General features: G+C 41.0%; 1 protein-coding gene across 3 annotated transcripts in view; it reads left to right on the forward strand.

Annotated features, from left to right (window-relative positions):
- Positions 1-6,369: 6,369 nt before the first annotated feature.
- The window catches only part of mafa (MAF bZIP transcription factor a), an 84,269-nt gene continuing 67,545 nt past the window's right edge, over positions 6,370-23,093 (forward strand). The window contains exons 1-3 of one of the 3 annotated variants that reach the window (XR_004327835.1): positions 6,370-7,762; positions 16,199-16,264; positions 17,991-18,092. Coding sequence is in view for 1 of the 3 variants with exons in the window: in XM_032505691.1 (XP_032361582.1) it covers positions 6,795-7,762; positions 16,199-16,226 (996 nt within the window). In the remaining 2 variants the exon portion in view is untranslated. The remainder of the gene's footprint in view (positions 7,763-16,198; positions 16,265-17,990; positions 18,093-23,093) is intronic. The other 2 variants (XR_004327848.1, XM_032505691.1) reach the window with 2 other exon arrangements.

Here is a 23,093-nt window from a genome sequence, read left to right on the forward strand (position 1 = left end):
GGTATAACCAGGGTTTTGTCCAAAAACAAGTACCCCCAACAAAAAACCCCCAAATACAAAAAAACAAACATCCAAAAAAAGGGAAAAAGTAAAATCACCCGACCAAGAACAGAACAAAATCGGGGGCACGGGCAAAACGACGGCTGACGGCGAAAAACAGAAGTCCGACAAAAACAAAGGAAAAATGGGTTTTTAAAACAAAGGGAAAGGTAGGGGGAAAAGGGGAGATCAGGGGGATCACTTAGGCGGGGCAAAACATCAACAAACAAAATAAGCTTCTAGACAAAAAAGACGCAGAACTGACCGCCAAAAAAAAAACCAGCATAACAAACACACCAGGAAACATAAAAAGGGTCTTTACACCGATGGGGGAAAACCGGGCAAAAAACAGGAATCAAAGGAAAAAACCCCAAAAAAAAACCCCCCAACCCACAACAAATGTTTTTTTTCATATTTTTTTGGGAAATTTTGCATCTAGCAGACAGTATTTTGCTCCTATTTCCCACCAAATTTTAAAACAGACAAAAATAACGACTGGAAATTAAAAAAGTTTTTCCCCCTTTTGCAAAAAAAAATGCTCTCCGACCCCCTGGCCTTTTAAAAATTTTTTATCATTTAAAAAAAAAAACTTTGTTTTTATCTTTTAAAAAAATGGTTTTTTTTTACTGTATACATTGTGGCACACACACAAGCCCCAAGTAACAGGGCACTAAAACACCCCCCCCCCCCCCCCCCCCCTCCCCCCCCCCACACACACACACACCCACACACACACAAACACACATTTTGAGATGAAAGTCTAAAAATTTTTTTTTAAAATATAGACTGCCTCCCAAGGGAAACCTCTAAACTATCCAACAGTTTTTAGCCATTAATTGCTATAAAACATTAACCTTCACAGACACAAAACCCAAAAACATTATGTTTTTTGAAAAATAATTATTGGGTAAATTAAAAAGCCACTCTGCCAAATTTTTGTGGGAATATTGACCAGTCTCCTTCGATTACTCTACATGTGGTGAACAGAGTAGCCTATATTTACAGGCCACACAGTATTAATTAGTAACCATGTTATTTAACTTGAGAAATGTTCAGTTGGAAGGGGAAGTGGAATAAATATGAGATATTAAACCTCAAAACTCGGTTATCCCTGGTCATGCGAAACTGAGACAGTTGAGAAAACACGTGCAACTCTGCGGTTCACAGCACTGTAACACATTCACTGGTTTACTGCCGGTCCCTCGCCCTCAAGCCACAGAACTGATACTGACTCGGCATCGTACACTGGAGTTCTCCAGTCACACCAAGCCCACTAGCCTACCAAATACTTTCCACCATTGTCAGAGAGGCCATCCAAAATCCACCTCAGACTACAGATTTGCTCTCTTCCTGACCTTGTTTTGTCTGCTCTGTCCTCTGTTCCACCTTTCACAGCCTCACCCTCCCTCTGACTAATGGATTAAGGTAATTATGCCATGGCTGTGCCCACATTCTGTTGGTGGGGTGGCAATTGATATTCCAGCTTTGTTGTTCTCACTTAACCGTTGATTAAATTGCATTGCCCCACAGCATTACCAGCCCTTCACGTTAACGGCGATGTAAAGCACAGGTAGTGTTTCTGTCTTCTTCATCTTAAAGTTAAAGCAGTGCTCAAACAAAGGTTTTTTTCATATTAAAAGTGTGTGACTCTATTATTTCACCTGTGTTGCATGTGTGTTTGCAGGGGCTATCAGCTTTCAGGTATTCAGCAATGCAGACATGGATACAGTAATAGGCTCAGGTTAGTGGTGGTTACAAAAGTGTTGGAATGTAAAGAGGCTGATTTGATGGCCTTATCAAGCCCTGACTGGAAGTAAACAACCCCCACAACCACACAAACACACACACATGCGCATACACACACACAGTCTAACAGACATACAGCAAACAATTCACTGACCTCTGCTCTTTCCACTCAGTCGCCTCTATCTCTCACCAGAATGAGACGAGTTCAGACTGATACCCCCACTAATAGTCTAATCCTAATTACATTCTTCATGTTATTGTTATTTCAACTTTTTTAGAAGATTACTGCAAGCTTTTGGCAGATGTATTCCATACAGTATCTCCACAAAATCAAAAAGATGTGTCCCTAAAGACAAGAGTCAACGCAAGTTGTATGTTCATGTCTTTCACCCAGGACAGAGAGAACATTTACCTGACCGTTCCTTAATGTTTACTTTTAACAAGGTTGATTTTAAACTTCAGAAATTATTTTTTTTAAATTATTGTCTGGTTTGTTGATCAAAGACAATTCTCACTACTGTCTGAGTATTGGAAAATCAGAGAGCCCACTAAACCCTTTACCTGTGACATTCTCCTAAGTGCAGGAGCGTGTTATGGCTCCACATTGTGTTTTGTTGTTTGCTCCATGTTTAGAAGCTAAAAACTTCTGTTGAACCAAACCAAGTATTTGGAAGTCACCATCCTGCCATCACATGACAAACATGTATACATGCATAGTGCTGGTTAACAATATGTGTTTATGTTTAAAAGGAATTACCTTTCTTTTTTTAATGATGCACATTTCCACTGTCTTTTCCATTTTAAATTACATCACATATATTTAGATGACACTTGTGTCCAAAACAACTTACAACAGGTGCATTAAACCACAGCAGAACATACCTAAATTCTACGTATTGCAGGTTTGCCACCAAAGCAAAGTCTGCCGACATATTGAAAAAGTGCATAACGAGTAAAAATAAAAGTCAATCAGAGAGCCCTCAAACCCTTGCCAATTTCACAGTGGGAAAGCTCTAAGCCCTCGTGGACTTATCAGGAGTGTATCAAAGTTTGTAAGTGTGTAAACGGGGACATTACAACTTGGCCCTGATCACTTAAAAAAAAAAAGATGTGCAGTCCTAACATATTCATGCCAATAAACTGACAAGAGGCTGGTAAGAATGGAGTTTGAATCTGGGACTGACAACACTGTTGGCTGACCCTAGACCACTCCAAGACAAAACAGGAAGTCATCTTGTAGTGTCAAAGCCACATCACTCAGCAAAAATTTACATAATGCATTATTTAATATTCATAACATTTTTTGTTGTTTCAACTTATTCAAAAGAAACCTTATAACAATAGGATGTTCTAAGGAAACTCTTAAGGAAGATTTAGTAATAAATGGCTCATAAATGTCTCTAAATACGTTTTCATTTAACTTCGCATGATAATATGTCATTAATCAGTCCAAAACATGACGAAGAGATTTTAAACACATTTGAAATGTATGTGTATTGTAAAAAGCTTGCGTTAACTCGGACTTAGTCATTCTGAACTTTGCAATGGTGAGGCCACCAAACCTCAACTAATCATGAGAACATCATTTTTGCTACAGTGCTCTAACAAACACACTCTTCTGTTTCACGTAATTGCTTTGCTTTCAGAAATCCTCTAGTTTTAGGAATAATTTAAAAGTCTAATAAAATTGGATGGACCCTTTTAATGGTATTGTAATTTTTTTTTACATCTCAAACAACCTGTGTTCTTTTAACAGTGGCCCGATTTCTCTCCATGTAGATCTGAGCTCTGCATCATCAATAACTTCAGAGGAACAAAAGCAGCTAAATTAAGTCCGCCACTTTCTTCTGTCATGACTAATGAGCTCTCCATTCGTTTGTGTATTAGTCTCGCTCTGCTGTGGCCGTACCCCAGGGAACGGGCCACTGCTGTGCCTTCCCATGAACAGGTAAGCCCAAACAGATGACAAGGCAACAGAATGGGAATAAAAACAATAGGGTTCTATTTGACTTTTGTTTGAGCCACATGCACAGTGTTATAATAAATTACTGGAACATTTAATAACTAGCAATGATACCTGTGATTTTGGTTGGCTTTATATTTGTTTCTTTCATAAACAGTCTGCTAACCTTTAGTAGTAATATCAGGAGAATATTCAAGTCCTTATTTTGGAATTGTAAATCTAAATTTTGTTAAGATACTTATACACAGCATCTGCCGTATGTTTGTGCACTTACTATAGCAGTTATGACATCGCGTAGCCACACAAAACAGAGAGACAGATTGAAAAAGAGAGTGCTTTCACTCAATTTTAAAAACGTAGGAAGTTTAAAGACAGAATGTCAGCTACAGTTTTGGACAACTATTGCGAAAGTGTTGAACTCCTTATGCTTATGAAAATGTCCGCATGATTAGCAGGATCATCTTCCACAGCTTTTGGCAGCAGGGACGTGACTGGTTTGGCCTATCATTAAATGTTGTGTACCCAGGAATCTAAAAATAATATAGTCGCAACGATGAGATCATACACTTGGAAGGAGGGAGAGAGAAAGACAGAGAAAGAGAGAAACAGAGAAAGAGAGAGAGAGAGAGAGCAACCATGCTAACCGGATTTTGTCACAGGAAAGAAATGGTTATTTGTCAGCACCATGTCAAAAGAGTCCACAAAAGAAAGACCAAGCCTTATAGCTTACATCACTCTTTTCCCAAACAAGTTGCATTATTATTGAATGAGTAAACTGCCATGTGCCATCACTTGATCAGAAAATACAATAGGGAACTCAAACTTAATAGTAAAAATCCAGACGTAATGTCATCCTTGTTGATGAATCCAGGCTAATGCATAACATTCAAGCTGAAAGAAATTAGCATTGGTGGTTCTACATCAGGAATAGGGTTCAACCGGCCGAAATGGGTTTCCTGAGGAAGTTGACTGGCGTCTCCCTTAGAGATAGGGTGAGAAGCTAGTCATCCGCGAGGAGCGAGGAGTAGAGCCGCTGCTCCTTCGCGTCAAAAGGAGCCAGTTGAGGGGGTTCGGGCATCTGATAAGGATGTCTCCTGGGCTCCTCCCTAGGGAGGTGTTCCAGGCACGTCCAGCTGGGAGGCCTTGGGGAAGACCCAGGACTAGGTGGAGAGATTATATCTCCAACCTGGCCTGGGAACGCCTCTGGGTCCCCCAGTTGGAGCTGGTTGATGTGTCTCGGGAAAGGGAAGTTTGGGGTCCCTTGCTAGAGCTGCTGCCCCCGCGACCCGATACCGAATAGGCGTACGAAGATGGATGGATGGATATATCAGGAACGTCATCATAATTCTCATTCACGAGCAAGTCTGCTGAAATTGTTTGTGTTTGAATCAATTCACACCAGCAGTGAACTAAGTTGTCTGTTTCATAAATGTATGAAATAAGAATATACAAAAAGCATGCCATGGGTCTATCATCCAGCTAAAATACAAGATTTGTTTTTTTTGACAATGTGGATGAAAAAAACTGTTTGATTCCCATGGTTAAGCCCATGATGATCCCCTAACTGTACATGCCACAGTGATATGGAAATTGGGAATACCCTGACTTCCTTATGTCACTGTTGTACATGAGTCAATTAAAAGTAGGAGACCTCTGAACTGAGATAACGTTTATATGACTCCACCCAAAATGCCTTGGCCAGGGCATAGATAAAGTGAATTTGTTTATGGCTGTGGGACATAATATCAGTTACACTGGGTTCACTTGTATTCACTTCCACTGACATGACATCATACACAGTGTGTATCGTGACTTCTAAAGTGCTTTTTAAGATGAAATAAAGAACATAAATATAATTTGTATGTATTTATGTATGTGTTTTTCATCTTTTTTATCGCACATTGTATGCTTTGTTTGACATTTTTGTGGATTATAATTCGGAAAGAAATGGGAATCCAATGCAGTGGCATGTCCAAAAGGTGGCAGTGTTGAGTTTTATTATGGTGCGCACAGGCTTGACAAATCACTTCAATTCACCTTTCATATTTTTTTGTCAATTGTCGCTGAAATGGCACTTCTGTTTTATATAGCCTAGTTATTTGTGCCATAAAATAACAATTTTAGAGGTTGTCATTGATAGGTTTAAGAGTTTTTTATACGAAAGAGAAACTGTAAAAAGGCAATATACTGCATTAAAAACATATATATAAATGAAGTAGCCTACTTCAGCAAACAGGTAAATACTCTCACTATTCATTAATACGTCTACACTTATGATACACTGTAAATGTAAAAATCTATCTATCTATCTATCTATCTATACATCTCTCTCACTTTCTTTCTTTCTTTCTTTGTGTTTTCTCCTCTCTATGATTTGCATTAGGACTTACATCTTAATGACTTTACACCATGCCAGCTTCACTTAATTTCACTGATTTAAACAATAGTAGTCAAAGAGTTAAAAGTCAGTGTCCCAGCTGACAGTCAGCTGATGGCCTTTGACAGTTGCGAAAAGTTTGGTTTCTGCTACTAATATGTTAATTAGCTCTCGGAGTGTGCGACCCTATTGGCTCTTCGTCCGAGTCAATTTCCTATTTCCAGCCTGACGTCAGGGCAGCTACAATGCTCTTAAACTCATCTGCTGTGTGATCCCTCTAAAAAATCGCCCCACCAGTCATCACCTTGTAACGTGCGAGGCTGCATTCACTCCCCTACTTTCGGCGTTTCTCCCTCTCCGCTTGCGCAATGTATCAATGAAGAACCGTAAAGTGTTAAATGTTTGAAATACAAAACCGCCGAATTCCACATGCTGAAAGAGGACTCCGCTACTCGTGCGCGCGGCACTGGTGTGTCTGTGCAATAGACTCTGCACAGAAAAACTACTCTCACACGCCTGCAAGTCCGCGGCTGCAGAAAGGACGCTGAAACCCTCATTTTTCAGTTTCAAGACAAACGCTTAAAAATCAAACTGGCTCACGTTCTTTCCAACCAACCCAGTTTGACAGCTGCTCTTCACCCCACTTGGAGGACTGTCAGCAGCAAGAGGATGGCATCAGAGCTGGCAATGAGCAACTCCGACCTGCCCACCAGTCCCCTGGCCATGGAATATGTTAATGACTTCGATCTGATGAAGTTTGAAGTGAAAAAGGAGCCGGTGGAGCCCGATCGCAACATCAGCCAGTGCAGTCGCCTTATCGCCGGGGGATCCTTGTCTTCCACCCCGATGAGCACGCCGTGCAGCTCGGTGCCCCCTTCCCCAAGCTTCTCGGCGCCCAGTCCGGGCTCGGGGAGCGAGCAGAAGACACACATAGAGGATTTCTACTGGATGTCCGGTTATCAACAGCAGTTGAATCCAGAGGCGCTGGGCTTCAGCCCCGAAGACGCAGTCGAGGCGCTGATCAACAGCACTCACCAGCTCCAGTCGTTCGATGGCTATGCCAGGGGCCAGCAGTTTGCTGGCGCAGCCGGAGCAGGGGGCACCATGGCCGGGGAAGAGATGGGGTCCGCAGCGGCGGTGGTGTCGGCAGTTATCGCTGCTGCAGCCGCTCAGAACGGAGGGCAACACCACCACCACCACCATCACCACCACAGCAACAGCCACCACCAAGCACCTGGCGTCCAGTCCAACGGCACTTCTGGGACAATTCACCCTCACATGCGCTTGGATGACCGTTTTTCAGACGACCAGCTGGTCAGCATGTCAGTGCGGGAGCTCAACCGGCAGCTACGGGGGGTCAGCAAGGAAGAAGTGATCAGATTGAAACAGAAGAGGAGGACCCTAAAGAACAGAGGCTACGCGCAGTCCTGCCGGTTCAAGCGGGTCCAGCAGCGGCACGTCCTAGAGGGAGAGAAGACGCAACTCGTCCAGCAAGTCGATCACCTAAAGCAGGAGATCTCCAGGCTGGTCCGGGAGAGGGACGCGTACAAAGAAAAGTATGAGAAGCTCATCAGCAACGGCTTCAGAGAAAATGGATCCAGCAGTGACAACAACCCTTCATCCCCGGAGTTTTTCATGTGAGTCTCGACATTATCGTGAGAAAAAAAAAAGAATAGGGTTACTCACCCCCACTTACAAAAGTTTTCATTATGAAACCTTTTTTCATTTGGCACAAATGCCTATAGACCAAGAACTAACTTGTCAACTTTTCTTCTTTTTTTAATTTTATACTTTTTTTTAAACGTCTGCGACTGTTTTTAGATTTGGAGGGTTTAGTCATCCGTGTTTTTTTAATTTTTGAGAGGCATAATTAAGAACATCTACGTTTTGCTATCATACTCAGTCTATATTATGCATAGCCTTTTTGTCAAGATTTCTTTCATCGTTGTTCAGTAGATTTGCAGTGTTTGAGTAAAATGTGATTTTTGAAAGTTGATCCAACTTAATGCTGCAGTAGGCTATACGAAGTGTGCATGCAAGCACTGAGTATACTCCTTTGAAGTTCATCAACTTTTTTTTTATCATTTTACTTTGAATTCAGTGTACAGATTCTTGTCAAAACTGCATCCATCGACAATATGTTTTTGGTCTTCATTTTTTTTAATTTTTACCTTTTTTTCTTTTTCTTTTTTTTTTGCCAAACTTGGAGGATTGCGAGCCTGCCGTTTGACGCCACCTCATCTCATGCGTTTGCTTGCTTTTGTGTTGAGCAACAAAAGACAATATTCATTACAAACTATTCATTGTTTTAAAGAGATGTCTTATTGAACTTCCCTGCATGCTGGACATGTAGGCTATGTTTTTTTCTGTGCTTGAAGATGTCCTTCTTGTCGGATGACTCCAGCATGGCATTTTTACTTCATTTATGGCCTCCTCACTTTTTTGGGACAGCAACAAAAAAGTGACAGGACTTCCCACCCCTCTTATCGAAGTGCATTTCAGCTGTGTTGAAGTGCACCACCACCGGCTGTCATTAGGCTGCAGTGAATGCGCTATGCATTCCTGGTGGAAGTTGATCGGCGGAGGGGAAAAAGAAAAGACTTCACTATTAAGGAAATCACCAATCCCTTCCCTGGAAGTTTAATCTTTTGCTTAAAGCTTATATTGTTATTTAAAGATATTCCACTCTGCATTTGACAACCTTTAAATACACTTTAAAGCGTAATTTAAGTACAGAGTTTTATAAGTTGCAAAAGATAGCGTGCTACAGGTTGAAGCATATTATACGATAATTAATGAGGTGATTGGTGCACAACAGTATTTTTTAACAATGGTTTAAAAAAAATTGGCTCGGTTCCATTTTGTAGGCTACAATGAGCAGTATTGTGCAGTGCATAAACAGCGCTTTTGCAGCATGTGCGTCAAACAGTAGTTTGAGAGGTCCGCCACATATTTCACTATTGTATTTCAAAAAGTGTTGTTGTAGAAGTCAAAAAAAATTGCTATGCTTTTGTGTCTTCAACGAATTGACGTATTTTGGACTAAAATGCACTAAATATTCTCGGAAATTCTGGAAAAAGTTCGACTTCTCCACACCTCATGAAGATAAGTTTGACATTCTGTTATGACTTAATCGTAACATTTTTAATATTGTATTATCAGTTCAGTATAGACTGTTGTTTTGTCTTAAACGAACTCAATATTTGCAAAGCAATAACAATTATTATAATCAATAATGTCTGGACATTGTTTAGATTGTCAGGGATTGACACCCTGCACAAAATGTACAATTGTACAAAATGAGGGAGTACCATTCGCCAATAAATCTTGAAAATATGTTAATTAATCTTTCATTTTATATAGTATATATATATACAGTATATATATATATATATATTTTGCTGTGCAAAATTATTTCACTCACTAACCATATGTGATGTTCATATGTGCTCGTTTTTCATTTCACACAATTAAATGATATGCAATAAAGGTATGTTATTGTCTTCAATAAGTTTCTCACTTTTCTTTTGACTTGTCCTGAGAACTGTTTTGTGATTGAAACATAATGAAACTAGAATCACAACGTGATTGGGATTACTGCACTATTAACACAGTGTATTTGATTATTTGTTAGTTGTCTCCTTTTGAATGTGTTTTCTGTTTTCCTAATTAAGGCCACCCTGAACCAATCAGAAACATAATTTTTAGTTATTTATACATTTAGGCTACCCAAATTGTCTGCTAGAGGTTTCATATTTTTTACACTATAATGATCCCAAAATGTAGACTTAGACTGATCTCCTATTTGTTGTCATTTTTTGTTTTCAACTCCATTTTACATTCTAAATCACATTATTATGTAGAATGGAATAGCGTTATTGCAAATATTTTGGTTCATGAATTACACCCTCATTTTTGATTATGGAAGCCCAATATGGTTTGTATAATATAGTTACATTATGTTACATTTTATTGTAGAATATGACCTGTGATAAGTGATGTGTGTGAGTCTCTCTGTCTCTGTGCTTGTGTGTGTATGGGTGTGAACTTAAATAGTTGTGAATGGGTGTTTTCCCTGAAGGACAGTATCTGAGGATGACGTCTCTCTGTGAATCTCTTGTGGCTCTGCATGTTCTGTATATTTGACCCATCCATTTGCCCTTTTCACATTGCTTGCTTCCTGTTGTGTGTTGTGTCTGTGTTTTTTAGACACTGTGTGCTCACTGTTATTAGCCTGTCACCGTTTGGCTTTCCTAATTTCACCCTGTTTTTTATTCGGTTAGTCAGCGGGCAGGGAGGAGACATGCTCTCGGAGAGGGGGGTGTAGCGAGGGCATGTCAGGCATGTGTGGGGGCGCTGGAGAAGGTGCCAATGTAAGTCAGCTACTGCAGTGGGCAGAAAGGGGCTCAGCGCTGCTGTACCCAATCGTGCATTACAGTTGGTGTTCGGACACTGGTGCACTAACTGAAAACGCCACTTTTCTGAAACACAAGAGGAAAAGTTCTTTTGTAAATTCTGGGACATAGAATAGTCTTGTGGGCATCTTATTTCACTGTTCCAGAACAATTTGTTTGTTGAAATAGGAAGACCCACGTGCCAAAATCCACATTGAACAAAAACTAAGGTTTCTGAGAACAGATTTAGTCTGGATTCATCAGCTTTTTGCAACTTAGCCACCGTTTGTGTGTGCACGGCTGTGAGCAAAGCATATACACAAAGGGCACCTTTCACAAAAGTAAACCACATTGTCAGTGTGTTTCCAAAGCAGTGATCAACTGCTATTATTTGCAGTTACAAATTTCATACTTTACCTAAAAAAACATCTGCCAGGAATGATGAGCTGCACAGCTTGTCAAAAAAAAAATGTTTTAACCCAACACTTGTATCCCAATCTGTTTTGTGTGATTTCCTCTGAGGTGCGTATTGCTGCTGTGGTGGCTGATTTGCCCAGAGTGAGGGGAGAAACTGAGACAATAGTCGGGCTTGGGCTGAATTAAATGATTTTGCTGATGATTAATAGTGGTGTGGGCCACTGGCTCCTGCGATGTAGAGATGATAAATCGTGAGTGCAGCTCCGTGCAGCTGTGCCAGTGTTGGGGCTTAGCATGCACACACCATGCAATTTACAGCCAAGTTGTTCTCCTTTTTCCTCAATTTATCTAATTACATCTATTTGATCCATGCAGTAGCGCTGCTATATTTTGATATTTCATATTAACCAAAAGAATGTATTGAATGACTACAGGGAGGATAATTGTTTGCCTTTTTCCCCTTTAAAGAAAATGTCTGTACTTACCATTTCAAAGAGAGAATGTTTTTTTTTCTTTATTTAGGAGTTAGGCTTTGCTTCTCTTAAGGCTGTGTATTTGTGTGGTGTTTTTTTATGTGTTTAAAGTGGCATGTAAAAAATGAAAATGTGGTTTCTGTTTAAGGCTGCCCTGTTTGACTCTTTAGCTTTTTTACTTTGATTGTTTCCTTATTGGGATAGAGCAGTTAGACATCTAATGTCCAAGCACTAGAACTGAAAGCACACCACAGAGAATAGAAATGAAAACTCACTCACAAGCATACACACACCAGACAAACAGTATGTGGCCCTGCATAGATTTGCCTTGCCTTTTGTTTCACTGCATGATTTTCCTTGTGTTTCTCTGTATTCTAGTATTTATATGATTTAAATACTTCAGTCTCCCAGCTAAATGACATCTGCGTGAAGATAGATCTGATTTGCAAAATATATTTCCCATTATATCTGTGGCATCAGTGCGCAGTGGTTATGCAAGTGATAAATCTATCGATTTTCCAGTGATGCACTCATATGGAACATTGGCTCTATGCAGGCTGATGGCATAAGATGCAGCACGACGTTCACTCAAGTAGCAGTACGCCAGTTGACAGACCCGAAAATAAGAGCTTGTTGGGGTTCTGAATTCTCTCATGGCTTAAGATGGTGCCACAGGAAGGGCTGGAGAGGATCTGTTGTGTTGCTGTTTGTGTGATTCTGCATCTCTTAACCTACGCCGGCCGGTGTGCAAGGTCGATTAATGCTTATGTGGATAATATGTGTGCTTGTATATGTAAATGTATGTGTAGGCCTATGTGTCTGTGCATGTTTGTGTGTGTGTGTCTCCTGTCGTCTTTTTGAGAAGAGGATGAGCAGAGGTCAAAAGTTACAGTGCACAAGGCTGCTCTCAAAGTCATTAGAGTAATCCCTGCCCTGGGGAGCTCAAGCTCATTTCCTCTGCCCAGAACCCACTGAATAAGATGTACATGCACATCCGACATGGTACAGTACACAGTCAATTCAAGACTAGTCACTGACATTTTTTTTCAACCCATTTCCTGTATGTCACCACTGCCTTTGAGGGTTACTCTTGCAGCATACTTTGTTTTATTTACAGAAGTACTGTATGTTTTTGAAGGTTGGAAAAAAATCAAATTACTTTAACACAAAAATAACTTTTAGTAGAAGGGTTCCTTGTCATTAGGTAATGTGGTAAAATAACTCAGCTCCCACTTGATGACTCGTATACAGTAGGTTTAAATACACAAAAGGTGTTTATGTTCTTACGTGTATGCAGCACAAGTGTTTCCTAAAAGTATGTAGAACAGGGCAGACATAGCACTTAGCCAAAGCTTGGTTGGTTTAGTTTCAAGCTGCCAAACAGTTTTCTTTTTTCATCCTAGCTGGACAGAAAAAGCCATTGAGTCACTGTCAAGTGGAAATAGGGATGGTAAAAGAAAAGCAGCCTTTTTAGTGGGTTTAACTAATCATTGGTACATAATGGGAATTGTTGGGTAGTGTTCGTGGCAGCCATGATGATCACTTACAGCAGTTCATGGTATTCTTACACCCACATCATTCAAGGATTGCATTTTGAGTGTTGCAAAGACACAACCAAACAAGCAGTGGTGCTGAAGCCAAACTCATTGTATCTTCTAATATTATCCACTGAGTCAGACTGGGTTTGCTAAATTGGGATTTTCAGTGTCGTTCTCAAACTCACAGTTACATTAAGGATAAAAACAACATATAACATCTGAGATATACCATCAATTCCAATTGTAATTTTTGAAGAAAATATGTATTATTTCTTATCCAAAATTATTGAATCATTTTAAGTTCTTTTTTTTTTAAACATTTTTTAGTTAGCTTGTTTTTTACTTAAAAAAGAAGTTGACAGTGTAAAAACTAATTTCATGATGTCATTTTAAAGATCTGAAAAGATGTTCAATTTAACTTTGTAACCGTGTATAAATTCAGTGTGCATTTTTGAAAAGAAGTTAACTTCTGCTAGATGTTTACCCCATTCTTTTTCTCTCATTTCAGTTTTATCCTTGTAATGTTTGCTCGGGTTGAACCCTTTCCTCACATACATACACTGTGGCAACCCCTAGCCCACCCGGTGGAGCGTTCGCCCCATGTAGGCTGAGTCCTTGGCAGCAACCCGGGTTAGAATTCGACCTGCGGCCCTTTTCTGCAAGTCATCCTCTCTGTCTTTCTCTCCCTCTTTCCTGTCATTCTTTAGCTTCTCTGAAAAAGGCAATACAAAAACATACATGCACTGCTCATATACCAGCCCAGTCTCATGGCAGTTCGGGAAATGGTTACATTATTTAATCTATTGTTTCATTTTTTTTGTGGTGGTAAGCACGGATTTTAAACTAATGTATTTCAACAGGAAGCATCTTTCATGATAACAACACGATTACGGTAGGAAGTAATATTGAAAAGCCGGACACAGGATTTTCACCCCAGAGACCGGGGATCGTGTTGTTGTCACTGTATCCTGCGTGTGACGGTTCCTTTCCCCGTTGTTCTTTTCCTCATCACAACCGTCCCGTTGTTTGTAGCAACATGTCTACCGTCTACCACGTGTGGCGTTTCATTTCCCTCGTTGTTGCGTACCCCAGAGAACGCGGCTTGTGTCTCGGCGGCCATTGTTCATTTAATGGTGACCACCACAAAATAAACGAGACAAGCGTGTCCCTGTTGACGAATTAATAGATCAAAATAACGTGACCATTTTACGAACTGCCGTGAGACCGGGTTGTACATTCTTAAACATGTTGCAAGCCCAAGGCCATGCTGCCTCTTTAAAAAAAAAAAAGAAGATCATCATAGAATTGAATTTTAGTCTATGTATTTCATGAAGTTAGGATTGTTTTGTGACAAATTACAAAACTTCATGAGTTTGGTTCTGAAAAACAGTAATGCAGATAGAGGACAAAGCGGTTGTGCAGGTAGATTACAGTAACAGTCAAGTGTCTCAGCCCAACCAGGTGGCAGCCACATCTACAAATGTGACCAGATTCATCGCAGATACAGAGATACACAAATGTTCTCTCACTTTACAGATGATATGAGAGGTACAGTACAGAAACACTAACTTCTTTAGAATTAAACACATCAGGGATCAATTAAGCTGCTAATTTGATCAGAGTATGCTTTGCTCTTTCTATACAGTACATGTCTTTCTTTCATTGTGGCAGAAAGTCTCAGTGTGCATCAAATAGACATTAAGCGGATATGCACAGTGTCATTAGAGAGTTGTCCTTGAAAGACTGGCTTCAGGTTATGTTGGTAATGAGGGGGTCGGGACTTGCTGGGGTAATTTTATAGTATGTCTGTAAATGGAAACCAAGAACCTGGGACTTAAATAAATGCATCTCTCCGCATTGCACAAAAGGTGACAAAAAATGTAAGATGGATCTAGTATTTTTAAGTAGCGTACATGTTTCAAATGTTTACATATAAAACTGAGATATACTGCAATGATAATAATAATAATAATAATAATAATAACTTTTATTTATAAAGCGTCTTTTATGAAACCCAAGGACACAGAATTACAGTCACTATACTAACGGAGGTTGTAGGCTGTGGTAAACAAGTGGTGCTTCAGAATTCTTTTTTTTTTATGTACAGGGATGTAGGATTTCAAATATCTGCAGGGAGGGTGTTCCAGTGGGATGGGGCTGCAACACTAAAGGCTCTGTCTCCAAAGGTACTGAGTTTGGTGTGGGGGGTAAGGAGCAGGCCAGCATGATGACCACAATCACAGTTTCAATCCATAAATGAGAGGTTTTATTGGCATTGTAAGTTATTATTATTTCTATTTTAATTTTTGCCTTTTCACCACTGTTAACAGTGTTTTTTTTTTTTTAAATCTGTCACTTTAATGGAAGTTTACACTTTGTGATTTAGATGCAATGACTCGTTTTTTCTGCTGCAGTATCATGATGCTGCTGTTTGCCTGCAGGTTCTATAAACTCCATAGCACTGAGTTATGTGACATTTATTTGAAACTCCAATGATTTAAAATTTCCTCTACAGCAGTGTATGGGCAAAGTATTTCCACAACTGTCATTTCCCACAGCGGTTTAAAAGGGACCCAACTTGGCATCAGTGCCTTAAGAGCTAAGAGCTAATCTAATGTTTTTACTTGTGTAGAAACATTTATAGGAGATATGAATAACTGTATTTGGACCTGCCTTGAGCAACATGCTTACTTGTGTGTGTTCTGAGGAGGGTGCTTGTATAAGTGTCCGTCATGGTAGTAGGGGAGTCAGACAATAACACCCTCCAGTGTTCATTTGTCTGCATGATAAATTCCCTTCCTTTTAGAACAATTAATGATGTAATTTAATGAGATGAACAGGACTAACAGCCTTGGCATAGAACTGTTTTGCTTTTTCTGTGTGATGGCACACTGTATGCTTAGATATTTTAGCTTTCTCTCTCGTGGTTACAGTGTTTTGATGCATGGGTTCTGCCTGTAGAATCTATTTGCATGCAAATTTTTACATTTCCCTCCGCATCAAACGCTTACTATGATACATGTACTGTGTTTCACCAGACAGACAAGGGGAGAGTGAATCTCGCTCGGAATGGATCCACTTGTTTTTCTGTGATTGTGCGTTTCAGTCTGTGTGTGTCTGACAGGGTAGTAGAGAGTGACACACACAGTAGAAGAAACAGAGGAGGCACAGAAGAAGACAGCATGTGTATTTGCCTTGATATTCATCTTTCTATTCTCATAGGTTTTGTCCAATCTTATCTACTCCTTTAGGTCATCCAGAAAATTCCTCCATCTGTGATTTCAAGCCCCAATGGTCCGTGCCCTTGGCTCGCTGAGGTAAAACACTTTTCATTTGATCTCTCTCAGCTTTTATGTTTTTATTTTGACTCCATAATAGTAAGTGAAGTCAGATTTGTAAAACAAGCTTTAAAAGACAAGATCACAGCTGTAAAAATATCTTAACAATATACAGAATTATTACTGGTCACGTTGTTTCCAACTATGCATCTACACAATGAAATTCCTATTAATTATTCATTTATATTAGACTCTCATATTAAATAGAGAGAGGACACAGTCACCACATATAATATTGAATGTTTCATAACAACTGTCTGTAAAGCTTCCATAATGGATACATGATGTGCAATATTGTCAATTCCTATTCATAGCGAGCACACACCTTGTTTATGTTGCCAATACAGTATCTCTCTCCTTTCCCATCTCTCTCTATCGTCCCAGTTTCTTAACTTTTCCAAGTACTATATGCACCTATTTAAATCCACACGGTAAACACAAACACACACACACAAACAGATATGACAATATCACTCATCCTGGATCAACAGAAAAACCAGCATATCATAGCTACTCATTAAAATGTAAATTGTATGTTGAGATTTTGTGTGAAAAAGGCAGAGAGAAAAAGCAGAGTGTCGGACAGCAGGAGAGGGGCAGAGTAAAGAATAAGCTTCCAGTCCTGAAATCAATTTACAGAGACAGAGAGGAAACTGGGTAAATGTATATTGCAAACCCAATTGTTCCTGTAATGGCTTCACTGATTGTTCCATAGCAAACGCTGTGATGTGCCTGGTCAAGATACATGAGGACGAGCGAAGGTTTGAGCTTGCATTCATGACTTTGTACCTTGGTGAAGTAGAATGTATGTATGTGTGTTACTGTACATGTACTTGAATGCAGTGTTTTTACTTGATTGTGTCTAAGTGGGGTGTGGGGATCAGAAGCTGGCCGTTCTCCAGCTTCACTTAACTTCAGGAGGGGAAGCAGGACAAAAGCCATCAGGGAAGACAAGGACAAATCATCTTTAGATGAAGTGTTTTAAGTGCTCTGATTCTCCTCCCACGTCATCACTATGAATTAGGTGACCTCTGCTCACTGCTAAGGGGTGTAGAATATAAACAATGCCAAGGGAACGGATGTTAAACGAATGAAAGTGGAAAACCATGAGGGTGTCTATCTTAGTCAGCCTCGTAAATCTCAGTTCCCTTGCCACGCCACTGCGCTATACTGATGTTGCGCTCTGACAACCTGCCAGCCGAGCTCAGAGGGGCTGTGTGCGGTGTGGTCTGGTCGATCCTGCTCTTAGCAGTTTCAACCAAGGCAGACGTTGCAGGCAAAGCCATGTCTTTGTTTTATGCAAATCCATGCATATGAGGAGGGGGGGAGGGTGATGAGCAGTCTGGCCACGTAGCTCCAGGAGGACAGGCTGAGTGATGGAGATGGAGAGCCAGGTCTCTGTGTCCTTGCCTGGGGAAAGAGTGTCCTGACTCCGGCCTGGACTGCCTATAGACACCAACAGGACACTGTGCCACTGCGCCTCTAGCCCACCAATGCAAGAGAAAAGAATTTTCCAGGCACAAATGTATTTACACTGTGAAATGTTGGGATGGCAAGGAGATAAAGAGAGGTTAACGTTGGTAGGAGGCTGCCAGTGTGACTCACCTGCGACCGGTGTGTGTGTGTGTGTGTGTGTGTGTGTGTGTGTGTGTGTGTGTGTGTGTGTGTGTGTGTGTGTGTGTGTGTGTGTGTGTGTGTTATGAAGGCAGGCACACCTCAGGGGTTCGCCATGCAAAGACACACTGGAGTTCAGAGCCGTGCAGGGAGTTGAAGGACCCAGAATATGCTGACAAAGATAAAACACCAGGTGTGTGTATATGCACAGTAAGTGTGTGAAAGAGGCTGTGAGAAAGAGAGCTGAGTGCAAATATAGATTGGGGGAAGCAGGCTTGTGTGTGATTGTTTGTGAGTGTGTCTGTATGTGTGCATGTGTGTGTGATCACATAAGCATACTGTAACAGGTAGGCAAGGCCACCAACCATGTGGCCAGTGTATGGCAGGATGGTTTAGCAGGTGAAACTTTCTGAAACATTGTCACCTAAACACACCATGTCTAGTCACAATCCATTTCTCATGCATTTTGCTTCCCTATACCTTTGTAGTTTATCATTGCAGTACCTTACATCCTGTAAATGATTTCTAAATGGTTTAGTTCCCCCATCCTTTCTCACTCAGCCGTTCTCAGAGCTGTGTGCTAACGGTAACACTTGGTCGGAGGCTCTTCTATCACAGAGAGCTCTATTTCTGGGTGCCAGGATGTTGGTCTCAGTCATTGAGGGCAGATGAAATCGATCCAGATTGACCTGTCATGTGGAGGAGAAAATGAATGAGATAGAGGAGGGGTGCAGAGGCCATAGAGAGAAGGGGGGCAGTGCAGAAGTACGAAAACAACCTCTTGCTCCATATGGGTCAAAAGTCGAGGAATGATTTATTCAAGACTGGGTGTACTCCCTCCTTCCCCCCTCCTCCCCTCTGGTCCACCTGCCTCTCGGAAAGGAGTGAGAAACTGGAGACTGCTCAGGAGAAGCTGACTATATTCAGCCTTAGTGACCAAAGACACTGTGGTCTAACTCTAAAGTTAAAAATACAGATATCCATGTACAGTGAGATTGGCACAGTTTGCGTCACTACATGGCACCAAGCACAAGTTTCTCAGCTTCAACCGACTTGAAGAAAGACTGCAAATTAGATTGTAGCTGCAGACTGTAGGCAGCCACATTCATTGGAGTTACCACCGAAATGATTAAGCATACACATAAAACTTAAACAATAAACTCACATTCCACTTCTGATTGTGAAAATGATTTTCTAGCAAAAAACAAAAGAAAGGAAGACAGGGAAATATTTATGGCTGAATTTGTATGTGAAGTAGTGCTAGATTTAGCCCGGTGTGTTTGGGCAGAGCTCCACTTTGCTAATTATTTTCCTGTGGCAGAGTTCTCAGCATGGCGCGCTTCTCTCGCTCTGAAAAGAGAGGCTCAGCGGTAAGTGCTTAGTCAGCCCTGCTCTGGGTGTGAGATATTGTTGGGTCTCTGGTGGACTGTCGGGGGGGGCGGAGCAGCATGGGACCGAGCCATTGCAAGGGCGAAGGCTTTGAGGAGAGGGCAGGCCCATCATCACCCATCAGTGAAAGAAAGGGGAGTAAAATACTAGTGTTGGAGAGAGCAGTGAACGAGAGCTCTGTATTGTATCTGCCTCAACGCTCATCATCATGTGGAAATATTGCAGTTAGAGCTCGTAGTTTGCAGTCTCTAAAGCTGCAGGATCCACTCATTAGCCATTAGCAAAGGCATTGACTTTAAACATATAAAGACATCAACATCAGTTTCTATACTGCCTTAATCTCAATGACAATCCTTCAGTCATTCAGTCCAGAAGAAGCTGTCTGCATTCTCTGTTTCTCTCCTCCCTCTCTATTTATACTCCAATGTCAAACTTGTCTTTCTTTCTATCTCAACCCCTCTTTTTAGAGTGACACACAGCTCCCCCTGTTCTGTCTGCCCTGCTATCCTCCAAATGACTCTCCTCCTCCCAAACAAACTTAGCTTCCTTCCCCTCGCCTCTGTACCCAACGTCACTTTCCCTCCCCCCTCTGCCTCACACTGCACCTGCTTTCCTCCCGCTCTCTGCTTTCTCTCCAAACGTCACTTTTCCCCTCCTCTCCTCCACTCCCGTTCTCCCCCTCGTTAGCTTGATGAATGGCTTCACTGCAGGGAAAGTGCTGATTTTCATCCCTCTGTCTGATTTCTGCTGGCTGTTATTAATTTCAAACACTCAGAGAAAAGCAAGTGAGTCAATAAATAAGGAAATGAACACACTTCATCCTGCCATACAGCAGCTCTCACAGTCATTCACCCAGGATGCGGGTCCTCTGTGGAGGCCAGGCCTGCATTTATACTGATAGAGTTCAGCTCCACTCTTGAATCACAACATGTTTCAGTATTTTTTACAGTGGGAATAAAAGTCAGCTGGTACCAGTGCATCATATGAAATGTTTCTGGAGTATTTTCAGTATCTTGCTTCACTCAGACAAACAGGACCAGAGGGAGACGGAAAGCAACAAAGTAAATAGCTCCAAAGAGACCTGCAGTGTCCGCTCTCATCTTTCATCTTTCACACAAGTGCACCATTTAAGAAATGTATACAGATAGTGACAATGGGGAGAGATATAGAGAAGATTTAGGATTAAAGACAGGCAATGAGATGCTCTTGCCTAACAGAGTTATTGGTGCACATTAAACAATGCTGTCCACACAGTGTGACTGGCGCTATATGTTTAAGTGCACATTACTTACATTCCAGGCTTAATGCATTGTACTTGCCCATTAACATCAAACACAAATAGCATCCAAGATGATACAATTCTCTTACTTTTATTGTTGTCAGACAGATGCTTGTACCAAAAGTTGTTATTATCTATTTAATGTATTTAATTAAAATGAGTTGGGTGTCTAATCAAAGCAGGATCACCATAATGCATGCAGAGACACAGGAATTAAAGCCTTAAATACGCTGTTTACAAAGTGTCAAGACAAACAGTCTGGTTGAGTATCCTATTAATACATGTCTGAGACACATACACAGTTGTGTGGTCTCTGCTCTGCAGTGACGAGGCTTATGTTTCCATTGGCTCAGACAATTAAAACAATATTAGGTATCACATTAATATACATACAGATTTTATTAAGGCCAACACTTTCTTAATTTGCTGGTGTGTCCCTGACACCTCACTAATTTATTGACTTCAGGTTCCTGGTACTGTCCTACTGACTCAGTGTACAGCAAAAATATGATTCTGTAAAAAAGTTATGATAAAAGAAATGAATCGTAGGTTATTTGCACAAGGTGCATTAGAAAATAAAAGCGCTGCTGGTTGACCCTTAAGTTTCCTACTTTTAAGAAAGCATAACTTCACAGAGAGAAGAGTAGACTGTTTAACTGTATTCTTTTCCATAATCCACTGAACTTTATTTATATTTATATATAAGTGTTTTGATTTGACAACATTGGCAGGTAATGCATTCCCAGAGGGTCTGCGTCAGCCTTAGAAGACTTACAGCATGTGAGAAAAATGTTTGATAGGGAAGACATTGTGAAAGACATTGTGTCCAGTGACAAAGAAAAAATTAAATACAACACTAGAACAACATATACACAGCTGTACATATCCCATTGAGTTTCTGTCATTCCTCATTTAATCGGTAAATGAGTAAAATATTCTGAAAGGTGAATGTCAAGATGCCCAAACTTTGGCTTTATAAAGTGGGATAACTATAGAAGATGATAGAGTAGAGGAGAGGAGAGGAGAGGAGAGGAGAGGAGAGGAGAGGAGAGGAGAGGAGAGGAGCCTGTATTAGTAGTAGCTGCAGGGGTAGTGGAGCCTGTATGTCTGCTTCATGGCTCTGTGAGTGCAGACATAACTATTGTGTTTACAAGGCTGAGTTGCTCTGACTGTTAAATTATTGGGGTGGGGGCGCGTTAAAGGAAAAGGAACAGAGGGAACGGGTGGAGGGGGTACATATTTGTCCCTCTCTCTCATAGTTATGGCTAACCAGGCTAAGGAATGCTGTTTTCGTTTTATAATTACAGAGTTTGAGTAGTGTCACCCTTGAAGACTACATGGCCTCAGAGACCTGGCAGAGCAGGGCTTTCTGTAGACATAATGTAGTGACTGGGGCTTAAAGTAAGGCTGAGGAACAGCACACTTCTTAATGTCACTACTGTACTGAGGGGGCACATTCATAGAGTAACCTCACGACACATCACAATTAACTGCAGTCAAGGGCCATGTGCCATGAGGTTACTCTTTGAAGTGTAACACAGGCACGTCAGGCCAGGCACACTGCTAACTCAGTTGGTCACCTTGACGTCGTCTTTTTGTTGCCTTGGAAGGGAGTGTGACCCCTGGGAAAGAATGTTGTGGCAGAGGCAAAAACAGAAATCAAGAGAGCCACTGCTCACTCTTTTTTAGAACTAAGGAAACCATCTTTTCTCTCTCACACACAGTCTCTCTATTGAACATACACAACATCTTTACTGCTTTGCAACGCTCTTAGGTTGTTTTTTCCCTCTCTGCAACCTGGCCATTAAAGGAGAGCGATGAGTTCACAGCTGATAGTCTCTGGTTGCGAAGAGTGGAGAGCAGTGTAGGATGACATTATCGGAAGTGGCTGCATATAGATACAACAAAAAAAGAAGATGAAAACAGAAAGAGAATACTATGGCGCACTTCTCTCAGTATAAACTTATGTCTGCTTGGATTACACTAATGACCCCTGACAAACCATAATAAGACACATGTATCTTTATGGATTCTAGCCATGACCAAAGGAATGGCTTTGAGTTCACTTTCCAATTTCACATTCAGCAGTATGAGACTCTTGTCAGTAACAGCTAAAACATTAGTTTTCTGTTGTTTCTTTAAACCAATAGGTCATGGTGGAAAAAAAGGACTAAAGAGTTAAATACGTACTTAAGTTAATGCATGCTCAATATACAACCCAGTTTGCCTACCTTTAGAGAGAGAGAGATGTGAAGGAAGGGTGATGGAGAGGGACAAAGCTTTCCCTTTATCCCTGCGGCGGAAGTGGAATAGTTGTGGTGACGGGTTGTGACAGCTGAGGGAGTGAGGGAGCAAGAGGGGAGTATCAATCCAAAATCCCCAGGAAACAGAGAGGAGGGAAGAGTAATTTAGGACGAGGATGAAGCGCCTGCCATGGCCTAGACTGTTTCTGCTGTCTCGCACTTTTGAACATACACCCAGAATTGCACGTGAACAAGTCTCTTTCAATCCGACACACACTCACAC

This window comes from Etheostoma spectabile, chromosome 1, assembly GCF_008692095.1.
Source record: "Etheostoma spectabile isolate EspeVRDwgs_2016 chromosome 1, UIUC_Espe_1.0, whole genome shotgun sequence".
NCBI lineage: Eukaryota > Metazoa > Chordata > Actinopteri > Perciformes > Percidae > Etheostoma > Etheostoma spectabile.